Below are 14065 nucleotides of genomic sequence, written 5' to 3' on the forward strand. Positions count from 1 at the left end.
TGGCACCCTCAGGAGGTGTATCTTCCGTAACTGAGACAAATTATAAATCAAGTCTAAGTCTCTTTTTTTCTTTGCTGTTGCAAATCAATAGCAAGGTGCAAATGAGATCTTATTCAATCATTTTCCTCTCCTCCTTCCAATATTTTCTTTAGCAATGAGATGGGTGGGATTTTTGGCATGCACAGGCATACAAGAGGGATCAGACCCAGAGGGAGAGAGATTGCAGTTTAACACCAAGTGATTTGTTTTCCTTTCTGTGAGTTATCCAGGAGCAGTTGGTTGATTACACACAGATAAGCAGCATACACACACACACACACACACACACACACACACAAAGCACTCTCAATGAAATAATTTTGTTATACAGCTGTGAAACCTGTTCTTCACATACAACTTGTGTATAAGATTGAAGTATTATACCAGCTATCAGAAAACGTAGGGTTATGGTTGAGCCGGTTCTTGTAGGTTGTACATTGTATTGTTCATTGTAGGTATAGCTGCTTTTCTGTCAGCTACTGTATAGCCACAGACTGTCAGCACAACACAGATTCACTTGTGTAAACCAAACTCTTGTCTGTTTGTCTGTCGTTTTTCAGTGGCCTTAAGATAATGGGCTATTTCTGAGAAGACCTGAGAGGGAATTGATTCATTTACAGGAGGTGTACACATGGAGTCATTTGTCTTTTGAAAACTGTATTTTTGAGCCAGTGGCTGATGGGGTGCCAAATGCCTGTGAGTTTGTAAGATTTTAGTTTCCTGCATCACTCCCCATGTCACTGCCCATGCAGGATGGTCTTTTACTGTGTGCATCAAAGGTCTCCATCTACCTCATAAAAAACACTCACCTCTGCACAAAGAGCAGAAAGCACTTATACACACAGCTGGAGAGCACTTTATTCAGTCTTTTGACCTCAGAATGTTGTGTGTCTGTCATGTCAAGTCCATCAATCTTTTGTGGAACTTGATGGTAAAACTGCAGCTAGAAATACCACCGTTACTGTAAGTACATTAATCTTAGTAAATCTTAACTGTACTAGTTAAGAACTGTACTGTTACTAGCATCTAACTCATGCAGCAACTACCTGGTAATTACTGGTGAGCTTTGTCTGAAATATATTTTTTGTCTCCAACACAGTATGTTTTTTCAGTACAAACTGGCTGCCTGGGTTACAATTACAACAACAATTTTACAATCCAAGAATGTAGACATTCCTATTCTGTAAAGACGATGTAGGGAAGTCACTGGGGTGGATGACTGGGCATGCTGTGCCTTCAGTATTAGTAGGTTAAGACTGCTAACCTAAACATGGTTTAGGTTCAGTATTAACATTGTACATTTACAGTAAACAATTTGCAGAATTAAACATATATAATATACAAAATATAATACAACCTTTAATCAATTATACATGTTTTTTTGGAGACATGATTGGCCTCGCCAAGAAAATTAATAGGATGTATCCCATTTTGATGTTGTTGATGAACTGCATCTCAATACAACCACTGGGATTAGAGGGAGGTGGATATTATATGGTGATAATTTTAATCTGAAGATGAAAATAAAAGAAGAGTAAAGAAAGTAAATTCCCTGAGTTGTGTAACTACCAGAACTTAAATGATCAGGGAAAATGGGAATACGGTGTGGTAAAATGAATATTAGTATATTAGCCGCTTTTTAGTCTATTAGCATGTGTGAATAGTTTCTGTGAGGAAATGCACAGACTATTCACTCTTGTGCCTTTGGTCTGAATCCAGCGTTAGATAAAGACTTCTGAGTCCACCTGGGCCACCCACGGCCACAGTGCCGCCCTACGTGGAATACTTTTAAACTAATAAGACACATTCCTCTTACTGTGACACACAGCTGATGAATGAGGCAATTAGCACACATGCAGATTAACCACAATAAACTTCACAGTACTCAAGTAAGACAGATAATGGCCTGTGAGATGTTACACAGGCAGATAAATTAAAGGTGATATATTTTCTGGGGAAACATTTTGTCTGGATACAATTTATAACTCAAATCAAAAGAGAGAGTAATGACAATGGCATGAAATCACTTGCTTATAATGTACACCCACCAACCTGCACCATCTGTAGGGACAGACAGGCCTTTGGTCAGAGGATCCCAGATCTCTGACAGCATGGTGTGACGACTGGAGTTCATTTATATAAGCAGAGGCAAGACTATTCAGTGCTTTGTAGACAAGAAACAAGCTTTTCAACTCAGTTCTATAGCTAAGAGCCAGTGGAGGGAGGAAAGAGTTTGAGTAATGTGGTCTCTCTGTCTTGAGAATGTTAAAAGCCTTGGCACAGCACTGTGAACAAGCTAGAGGAAGGATTAAAAGGTTTGATTGACACCAGAGTATAAAGAGTTGCAGTACTAAAGGTGGATAGATATGAAAGTGTTGATGACTTTTTCCAAGTCAGACACACAGATTAATGGTCCTGACTGCAAACAATGCTGAGTTCATTGAAGCTGGATTTAACTGATTTTCTTTACTTTTAATTTCTTTACATTTCCTTATGGGTCATAGGGAGATAAAGAAAAGTAAATCCACTTACATTTGCCAATCAAGGGAATCCATGCCACTGACCAACAGCAATGGCACTCAACAGTTCTGACCTTTGTAGGAATGGACAGCCAGAGAATCCAAAGGAGGAAGCTATCATAGCTGCTTTGCTCCACAAAACACACATGTTTTGCTGACAGTCATGACACAGGAGTTGTTGGTACAAAGTCTTCTAAATTAACTGTGTGAACTCATTGTCCTGCTGTCAAGCAAGCTAATTAGCTTACTACCTTGACAGTTAGCAGATTGAAACCTTGGAGAGTTAGTGAGCTTTTTACCCTTTACAGTAAGTATTTAATGAATGACACAGTGTTGCCTACTATCCTGAGAATAAAGTGCTAGGGGGTAGTACATGACGCACTGTAGATAGATTAAATAGTAGAGCGGTTTTAATTGATTAACCCACTGGCTCCGTTTTTGAAGCGATTGTATAGTTAATTGGCTAAATCTAGGTAAATTTGGGTGTCATCAACAAAACAGTGAAAATAAATATTGTAGTTTCAGATAACGTAAATATAGCTTCACCACTGACATTTTTCATCTTTTCTTTCTTTTCTTTTTCTTTTTTTTAAATTTTTTCCACTTACAACTTCTCATGTCCTAATATACGGATTCCATTTCATGGGCATTACAATTCAATTTCACCTGTCACCTTGTGCAGACTAAAGGACTGCGGAGATTTAGTCTTATTCGACAGGCTGCCAGCACTTCAAATACCCAAACACAGGCACACACACTGACACAACTAAGACATAAAGACAAATACATTTCCTGTTATACTCCAGTCCACACAATAGGATGGTGTTAAGTCAAGTGAGAAAATAAGGGAGAAAGAGCTGGCCACAAAATGTGGGGAAGAAAAAAAACTAAAAGACTTCAAAGAAATTAACCATTCCCCCTCTACGCTCTGTTTGAGTGAAGTGCAATAAACGAGATGAGGGGGGCTTGTGATGGCCTTTCTGATCTCTAATCTTGCTATCTATTTTTTCTTTTGAAATTAAGAGATGTTACAAATGTGAATAGGCATATGACCTCAATCTGCATTAGATGATAATATAATAATACCTAGCAACAAAGGGATGTCAACTTTCAAACTGTTGTTTTGCCCTTAAGTAAAGCACTTCCGTCGTCACCTTCCCCAGTGTAATACAAAAATAACAGTTAAAAAGTAACACATAATATAACAGCAGGAAAAACTAAAGAACTTGCAGGAAATGCATAAAAACCAAAAAGGTGTCAATAAAGAAATTAGATCAGTTGCTTCATATAATCCCACAATCAGGAAAATGTTCCAAAACTAGAAGCTGCTGCTCCTAACAAGTCAAAAGATGATGGTTGATTTGTTACTACAACTTAGTTTAAAAAGTTCCATAATGAAGACAAGAAGAGGAGCAATTAGAGTTTCAATGAGTCAACTGAGTAATAAGCAATAAGTAAAAGCAATACATAACTCATCACTTCACCTATTCACTTATGAATTGATTGTATAACATGTTTGCCAGCTTAAAGGGATGGTAAACCTTCCTCGAAACACTCATTGCCTGAATTAATCATAGTGGGGGAAAAAGTAATGATACTGGACCTTTGCCCTGCTATCTAAAACTGCTGACACATTACAATCAAACTAATTATAAATCTGTCTAAAGGGTATAGTCAGCAATATACTGATATAACTTACATTACAATAAGGTACTTCAGCTATCATAGAAAAAAGTTTACAGTATGTTAAAGCCAGTTAAAGCTAAATTCCTCAAAGGTATCTCAGTTTGGGCACATGGCTTTATTGAGTTGTATTAAAAATTGTCATTTAATAAAAAAAAAAAAATCTTGAATTATACATTCTGTAAATGTCACAAAATGTCAAGTAAATGAGCTACATTAAATTAACTTTTGGTTGTTGAGTAAGAGGACCACTAATTCAAAGTTGGAAAATAAACATGCTTTTATTCTTGCAGTGGACAAATGGAAGATGTGTTTCCATTCATTTCTGTGAAGCTCTTTTTGTTTTCTCTTTTTGCTCCACAGAGGGATCCCAGGGAAGAAATGTGGGACTATCGTCTTGTCTGCAGAGGAGCTGAGCAACTGTCGAGTGAGTAAGCCAAAAATAATCTCCCCTTCCAACCACACATTAGCAGGCAAACATCTGTCAGCAAAATCTGGTTAAAAAGACTTCACACATAAAGTGGATTGAGCAGTATGGAAGCTTAGAGGGGCAAATGAAGTGTCGGCATACTGCCACAGACAAAGGAAACTTCATGTTGACTTTATTATGCCACTTTGAGAAAGAATCCCACATCAGTCAAAGAGCTGAAAAAGTCTGTGTTCAATCCGTCAGTACTTTGTTCATCTGGATTGGTGTTGAACCTTAATACTCTGACTACCGACCGAAATCTGTCCATAGTATGAAGTACGGAAAGCTGCAGTGATATGTCAGATATTTATACTTTATACTCTATTTAATACTTTGTGCTTTTATGACTTATTTATGTTAAGATAACATTAAGCACTGATTACTATGAAAAAAATGGTTTATTTTGTTTTGGACTAAGGTTTTCTTTTTTTTGGCATTCTGCACATAATCACATACAGTACATAATTTTTTCAGAATTATGGTAATACAGTCAATTTTACAACAAATCATGTATTGCATGCAAAACTAGAGGTAACAAAACTAGCTTGTTACCCCTCCTGGGAGTTGAAAGGTCATTGTGACAAAGTCTCTGAGGAATATCCCTGAGGTATAGCAGTTGCTGTGCCAAGTATAAAAAGCTGAACACTGGCTGACTCACTCTTTTCTACAGAGAAAATAATGATAGTTCTCAGGGTACAATACAATATTTTTGGACGTGAGTGAATTGAATTAAACAGTGACTAATTACTCTATCATCACCTAAGTCAGGGGTAGGCAACCCGCTGCTTTTAAGCCCATCTCCAACAGCTCCATGTTGCTTTGACAGAAATTATATGGAAATGAATAATGTTTATTTTACATTACATTTTCCTTTTTATTTATCATTTTTGTAGGCCTAAAGTGATTCTTACATTCTCCAATTGTAAAACTGTGTAGCCATTACAAACTAAATGAATGTTTTAACATTTAGTCAACTGAAATGTGCACCATACGTTACATCCTGGCCTGGTGCACTTACCTCTATATTTTGCTGAACCTCAGCAGCAGTGGCTACCAGCCTATGTATTCCAAATCCAAAAAAGAAATATATGGTACCATTCCCTGACTTCTCCTGTCCTCTCTTGGACCTCCATGGACTCTGTATCTAAAAGTCCAGTTGCAGAGGCAGTAGGTCCTCCTCCTCGTGTGGTCATTCTGTGGTGAAAGTGCCCTAAGAGTTGTCGCTATCCACGCTAGATAAAAATGGCTGTTGTGATAGTGATCATTAATCTGTCTCCGTCCCTTGTTGTCACATACCATGTCGATACTGAACAACTGCATATTCTCATTTATCTACATAGTTATCTACTGCTTCTGTCTATGTATCTGTCCACCTATATACATTCCACTTACTTAACTACATAACCATGCACCTAACCATCTACCTACAGTACCAATCACACACACACACACACACTCGTCTGAGAAAATAACAGACAGGGCAGCTGTTCTCACTCTGCAGTGTCCCCCGGTCTAATGAAATGGCCCAGGAACATGATGGGGTGACTATCCCCTCAACCAACACTCTGCTGTAAAGCTTTGGATGCTTCACTGGGCTCCCAGCAGGCAGATTAGAGGAGGATATTGAAAAGCAAGAGAGTGCAACAGAGCAAATAGCACAGAGAGAGAGAGAGAGGGCGTAAAGGAGAAAGAAATAATGGCACAATGAAAATGAAAGACAAAACGAGCAGTGATAAGATGGAGAGAAACAGTGTGTGTGTGTGTGTGTGTAGAAGAGAGAGGGAGAGAGAGACAGAAAAGGACTCAGACAGATAGAAACAGATATAAAGACAGTGAAGTGAATCAATAGAGGATTATTTCACACCCGGTGTATACCAGCTCTTAGCAAGAAGAACAGCTTGGCTGATGATAATGTGAGACAGAGCGTTAGTTAATTAAAACGCAGCCCTGCTTGACCTTGTCCCTTGTAGCCACACACACACACACACAGACACGCATACATGCATACATGCATACACAGTCATACAGATATATAAACACATACACACATTTGCTGCAAAATGCTTTGTTGCATTTGATGTCAACTGCACAGCCTGGAACATGAAATAAGATGGATGGCATAGCGGGCATGGACACACAGACTGCTATTGTCATTTAAAGCTGCTATAATCAAAATGTTTATATTAACAATGGATTCACATGACTTTCCATACCCCCAGATTAATTATCACCCCACACTCTGCGGCCCCGTCAGGTTTTACAGACCTTTCAGCTCAGGGGGTGTTTTGTTTTCTAGGCTGGTTTACCCTTTTGGTTTTAATCCATAGAAGGGGTAAAAAGTAAATTTAGCTTCCGGCCAATTGTATGGCCGAAAAGCAAGGGGCAACTTCAACTGGTTTGCAAAAAGAAAGTCCTTTTGATATGTAAGGTTTTGAGAAAAATTGACCGTATCGCTATTTTAAGTCTCTTCCATATAGCATGAATGTTAATTTTATAAATTATGGTCCCATTTAGAGTAAAATAAAGCAGGATATGCTTCAGGGCATGGCTACCTTCTAATTGACAGGTCGCTACCACAGTGTGTCCTTGGATTCTTAGTCTGATCCTGTCAGGATAGAGGCATAGCAATGCGTATCCTTCTGAGCCTCACCCATTCAAATATGATCACTTCTGGCTCCAAAAAACCTAAATCGGACGCAGCGCTAATGAAACTTCGAGTGTTGGACTGCGGTTTCACAGTGTCCGTTTTGGCCTGCAATATACAGCCTGTTTTCAGAGAGTGATATAAAACCCACTGTATACTAACCTTTCCTAGCACCCAAACAACAAACAGACAAAGTTAGCAACTAGCTAGTGAACATAGTTTAACACTTTGTTGAAGCTATATGATCCTCAGATGGGGTAATATATATTCAAATCCAAGATTCTTTGCATGACACATTTGGTTTCTTGACTAGAATTTAAAATAAAGTTCTCTGGGTCTTGCAAAACGCTTGTCTCCACAACATGAGTTTGTAATGATGGGCCTACCATTGGGTCTGACTGGGTTGAGAAGGTTAACGTGCATTTAGCATTCATGAACTGACATTATTCATCAGTTTCCATTCGTGATGTCGGCTCAAGAGAAGCAAGTATGTGATGTGGTGTGTGAGTGTTTTTTTTTTTTTTTTGCTGATATACCCTGCAGTAGGGAAATTTAATACATTTGTACACACTTTAGATTAAACCTCACCAGCCGACCTTCTTTGTGATGCACACAGCGCACAGTGTATGCTGTGTGCAGTTTGTGTTTTTCTTTTTTGTTGAAAGAACTGTAGTGCTTAACAAGACTACAGAATAACCCTGGTTGGTGTTTTTTAAATTATTAAAGGTTGAGGAGAAAAGATGTTAATTTGTCAGCATCATCTCATCCGTGATTGTATACAAGAACCAACCTATTCAGGAGGATAATTATCAGTGATTGAACAGTGTGAATGTAAAACTGCTCTATTTAACCAGGAGCAATCCAAGCCTGTAACTTGAAGACAAACTGAATATGAATATTGGAGCAAATGTCCCATGTTGTATGACTCTATACCTGATACACTTACTGACTTAGTTTTATTTAATTTAATTATTTTCAGTGTAATGCCAAAGATAACAACAGATTTAACAACCAAATGGAGGGTAAGTGAAAATATTTCTGATAATTTCAAATAAACCCATTTCCACAACAATGTGGTTTTGGTAAATTTAAACCATATGGACAAAATACCAGTTGAGCTTGAGGAACAAAAAGGACAATTAGGAAAAGATTGTTCTCCTATGTGATCAAGTTTATGAGGCGTGCGTTAAGTAATGAATTTAGTTGTATTGAAACATTTCTCCAACTCCATGTGCTGGTTATTAAAAGTTTTTTGCAGCTATCTAAACACTATGACTATCAAAATATTGGGATACATAAATTTGATTAACTCCCACTTGCAAACACTATCGACACACCCGTAGCGACCAATTTGCGGGGGTGGCTACGGCTCTGTGCAAATACAACATTTTGAGGCGGGGGCTTCGTTGTTAAGCAGCCCTCAATGTAGAGGTCTGCAACAGTAAATCCTGCAGGATTTCTGACAAATGCAGCCCACTCCTTCCCCAGCTATTAACAATGTTTCATATTAAAATGAGAACAAAAGGAAAATGAGACTCTTAAGAGTTTTTTTAATCTGAAGGATAAACAGTACTTTTACTTTTATTAAGATACTTTTAAAAGATGTGAACTAAAAGTAAACCTTATTAAATACATTTTAAACAATGAAATAAAGAGTTTGCACACCGATAGTTAATGTTGTTACTCATAGAAGCAGAAACAAAATAGATGCTGGAACCCCAGGTGGATGCTAAATCTAATAATGTCATCTCACAATATCATGTGTGAAATTTTAAGACTGTTCCTGCCCACATTAGACTAATTAGACTGCATTATTGAATCTTATAGGACCAACGGGATCCATGTCTAGCCGTAGCTATCTACTGCAAAGCAATCTAAAGCTGGTGCATGCTAGTCTTTTTTATATTATTTTTTATATTTGCAACAGGATATGTGTGTTGTGCTGAGTGGGAGCAGAGCAGTGTGATTTTGCCTGTAGCGTTTCCCGGTGTTCTCTCTCGCTTCGAGATAAAACTCCATCACATGAACAAGCTGATACAACCCCAGGAGGATTTCCATTTGCACAAATTTAACTGTTGCGGTCTGTGTCTTTTGGCCACTAACAGCCAGTGGAGATGACAGTATACAGTATATAACAGTATAGCTGTTTGCTGTGATAGTGTGGTGAGTATGTGTGTGAGAGGAACTCTCGTCTTCTTTCTCCGCGGCACTTTTGATCCTTTGACTGCACATTTATGTCATCAGGACAACCACAAATTAGATGAAACATTCTCATTTTGCCTCCCTTCACACAACAGATCCACGTCTGTTCACCTCACTTCCTGTGCTTCCATTCACTTCATCTTTGATGCCTCTAAATTTCACTTCACATTGTTCAGTCAATCAGTAGGGCTACATTAATCACATTTGCAATATGGTGCATACTGGAACAAGTTTTCTCTTTGCGTCAGCAGAAACAAGTGGTATAGAGAAAATATCAAACGTAGAAAATAAAAAACCTGGAGCTGCTTGAAGTGCAGCGATTAGAAGATGCTTTGAGTGGGGGAGCAGAAATTGTTGCCGCAGCACTCCACTCACACACACAATTCGGCAATCCTTATTAAATGCTACAAACCAACAAGACAACATAAATCACAGATTTTGTATCCTGTGGCTTTAAATCAAGCAAGAAAAAAGGAAGCTAATCCAGGCAAGGAATTACCCATTTGTAGATTCACACATGTAAAGCAATGCACTGACTCACTGAGGATCATGTACTATATGCTACCTATCATAAATTTGAGAGTATACTGCATGTACACTGTGAACACACACAGCAGGTAGTCATTTGTCATTGCTTATCACGTTCCAGTCCAGTTCCCTATCTCCTTTCCTCGCCTTTTTCTCCTCCCAACTTCATCACTTTGGCTGTTAATTGAGTCACTATACCTTTCCCACCCTCTTTCCACCTTTGTCTTATAACTTTTTTCCACATTTAACCCAAGGAGACACAAACACACTGGCTAACACTAATTCATGTCAATGTGATTCTAACCTAAATGCACTGCTTTGGCCCTGATGGTATACTTTGGCTACCTCTTCTACCCATCTCGCCTCTCTTTTTCAATGCATCCATAACTCTTTCTGCAGTAACACACACACACACACATGCTGCTTGTCTCTCCTGTCACAAAGACTCCTTCATTACTCCCCTGAGGGTGTGAATGTGTCTCTATCTAGCCTGGCCCCCCTCTTTAAATATTAATACTCTGGTTCTCTCCATATTAGCAAATGGCTGTTGATCACAGACCTTTGCAAGTGTGTGTTCGTGCCACAGAACCTTAATGAAGCAGGAGCAGATGCATATTTAATATCCTCAACACATTCCATCACCATAAATGCTTTTATGTGCCTATTAGCTCCACAGAGATTTCCTGGTGTGTCCTTCCACTCGCCGATTCAGAGCAGCAGCTGCCTGGTCGAACACTGTAACATGCGATTACTTTGTGAATCTGGTCAGCAAGTCAATGGAAGTTCTTTTAATTCATGTAGAGCAAACCAGTAAAACCTCGCTCTGTTATGTTAAAATGACAGAATGACAGTATCTGTGCATTGGTTGCTTTTATCAACTCTGGTCCAGTTAGGTGTAAGGAGCAAATAGCAATTCATTTAGTAATGGTTTTGTTCAAGAAATTGCAGTTGAATTTATTATTATAAATGTATAATACCAAATATTATAATTAACATGAAATGGTCAATGTGTGTAGTAAGGCAACAACATACAAATTATATTCAGCAGGACAATCCACAACGCTCCTTCAGGGCCACACAACTGAGGCACAAATGTACTGTACATGTTGTCAGTCAGCTTGCATTTTATGTAGTAGCTACCTAAAGCGTAGAGAGTTTCAAAGTTTCGGATAGTGATTTATCATTCATCAGGAGTCATACATTTGAAGTTGTAGCTCCATTCATTGTTATTGTTGTGACATAACGTTTGTACTAAAGAACGTGGTTCATGGATTCATTATATGAGGCAGCATTATTGAATAATCTCACCTTGCCTGTCTTATTTTCGAACATAATTTCAATACATAGATACAGGTATGCAGGAGTAGGCAGGTGTCTGCGTCTGGGTAGCCAGACAGTATTTAAAGATGATGAATCAAGGTGCTGTGATCTTACTCTGCACTGTATCTTGCACTTTAGCCATGGAAGTGATGTAAATCTCAGTGTGTGGATAGATAACTGAAGCCCACAGCTATATGTGCACTGCAATCCACTGCTTTCAAGTTTAGAGAGACTACAATGTCAGAGTCAGTTCTTGTTGAAGTTAGATACTTGTTGAAGTAGAAAACACACACCCAACACACACACATATCCAGTATCCAGGGATACAAGACAGAAAGCAACAGAGATTAAATGAAATATGTTGCTACAGCAAATATTTCTATATTATATTCACATGTTCAGATGACATAACATTCGACTGTGTGTGTGTGTCAATCAGTACACAACATAGGAGCCAGCATTCCCCAGGGGGATTAAAGGAGTGTTTTTAAGAGAATTAAACAGAGTGAGTCTTCTGTGTAGGAGGGTTGTGTGAAATGGCAGACATTTGGTGTGCATGTGTCCTCAGGGTCAGGGTAGGAATACAGATAAAGTTCCCCCTCGCTGCTGGAGTGGAGTGGATATGTTCATGAGTGTGTCAAAGGGAAGACTGTGCTGCACGGTGCCTGGTTGTGTGTGATAAAGACAGAGAGGACACTGTTGCAAGATGCATACACAAATTAATTTTGGGCATCGGCATATGTGCACAGAAACACTCCTGCTCTTACTCTCACACACAGTCTGTCACACATTCTTTTGCTGATTTGCCACTCGGCACACAAGGTGCAAGCTGCAACATTAAAAAGCTATTAAGCTATCATTAGTGGCACCATGGCTGCCCAGTGTAAGGCCTCTGGCTCTGACAATCTACTGTTATAGCATCTGAACATACTGTAATGAACCCACTGTGTTTCGGAGATTAGCTACAGCCCATACACCAGAGATAAGTCGGGCCCCTACCCTGCCACCACACAAGGAGAGCCAAGAACAGGGAAGGAGGGGTAATAGTAAACAAGTAATACAAGCCTCAACAACAGACAAGTGATTTATGTTTGGGGTTGGTAAAAGTGTTACAATTCATGATAAACAACTGGTGGAGAAAATGCACAATCAGGGTTATTTGTTAAGAGAGAGAGAGGGTGAACTACAGAATAAGAGTTGGTTTGCAGTAAGAATTAATCTCCCAGCATCTGCTGCTTGTCTCTGATTTATTCAAGGTAGATATAATGTTTTATGGTATTTTTGAACTTTTGAGTCTGCAATAGACCTAGGTCACCTTCAGACACAGTTAATTCTTCATATAAATATACCACTGCCCAAATAATTTTGTTAATAGATTAACTGTTGCCAAGATAATGATAATGGTAAAATATAATTTGAGTCATGAAATGTGAAAAGTGCATTGGCTGTTTGTAACTGCACCTGCTTTTACACATTCTGATTTAATCTGGTAGAGGGCAATTGTGGAATAGCAGAGAAGCAGCATGCTGTTCTCAAAGTAAAACATAATGAGAAGCCACTGTGGAGATGATTGTCATGTTTTACTGGCCTACTAATGTGAAACAATTGAAATGGATGCCTGCTTAAGGTTTCCAAAACTAAATTTGAAGTCCACATGAAACAAAAATCAGAGTGCTATTACCCGCTAGGGAGGGACTTGTCGTGGTAGCCCATAGCGCTGTGTGTTACGTCCCCCCGGTCAAGCAGCTGTATCTGACCCATTAGCTGACTCTGCTGGATCTGGCGCTCCCAGTTAACAGTATGGCGAGACGGGGGTTGAATGCAGTGCCTTATGCCAACGGAGGACAGTTTGACAACAGGGAATAAAGTACTGAGGTGATTTTTTGGCACCTGCCACTGAGCTAAAAGCATCTAACATTACTGTTGGCAACAGTTAGCTTCTTTTAGCAACAAGTTCATGTCGTCAAACTAGACTCCGTCTGTCTGGAAGCTGTGTTCACTGGGAGGCAGCTGAGCCCCGTTCAGTTGCACGCTAATAACAGCTACAGCAGTAGTTAGTGGAGCAGAGGCAAAGCAGCCAAAGGAAATGAGAGGGAAAACCAGGCGATAAGTTCTCCATAAAATATGATCCAGTTTCCCCCAAATTACTAATAAAGTTGTGCTTTTGTACACGTAATAAATCAGTTTTTGTATTCCTAACAACTGAATCTCCAGCCGAGTTATAGGAGTGCAATGCTAAATTGGTGGAGTAGGGCTACTCTTTTTAAGTCCTCTGATTTGTGGCCTTAACTATGGCCAGCAGTTTCTGAGGTGAATTAAAGTTTAATGGCCATCTAACAGCTTTGTTTGTGCTTATATTTCAATGAAGGTTGTGATTTTAAAAGAATTATGCAAAAATCAAATGTAATTTTTACGTAGCAATTTCTGAAGCAAAAACTGTGATTTATATCCAAAACATAGCATCCTAACCTAAATGACACCCAAACGTTGTGAATATGGCTCTGAACTGAGAACAACATTAGGGGCAACATCATGTTATTTGACTAAAACAAGCCCTCAAAACATATTAGAAAAACACAAATCCCAAAGCAGAAACTGTGCTCTGAGTTTGATGTTTCTCTGAGGCTGAAATATACTTGAAGCATCTGATGCTTTCCAGAT

General features: G+C 38.9%; 1 protein-coding gene across 4 annotated transcripts in view; it reads left to right on the forward strand.

The window, feature by feature from the left end:
- Window positions 1–14065, forward strand: part of cpne5b (copine Vb) — a 122568-nt gene that overhangs the window by 75174 nt on the left and 33329 nt on the right. For all 4 annotated transcript variants that reach the window (XM_035661138.1, XM_035661141.1, XM_035661140.1 and 1 more), the window contains one exon: window positions 4605–4668. In XM_035661138.1, coding sequence (XP_035517031.1) covers window positions 4605–4668 — 64 coding nt within the window. The remainder of the gene's footprint in view (window positions 1–4604; window positions 4669–14065) is intronic.

This window comes from Morone saxatilis, unplaced genomic scaffold, assembly GCF_004916995.1.
Source record: "Morone saxatilis isolate NCDOM2014 unplaced genomic scaffold, NCSU_SB_2.0 Contig18, whole genome shotgun sequence".
In the NCBI taxonomy this organism is placed as follows: Eukaryota; Metazoa; Chordata; class Actinopteri; family Moronidae; genus Morone; species Morone saxatilis.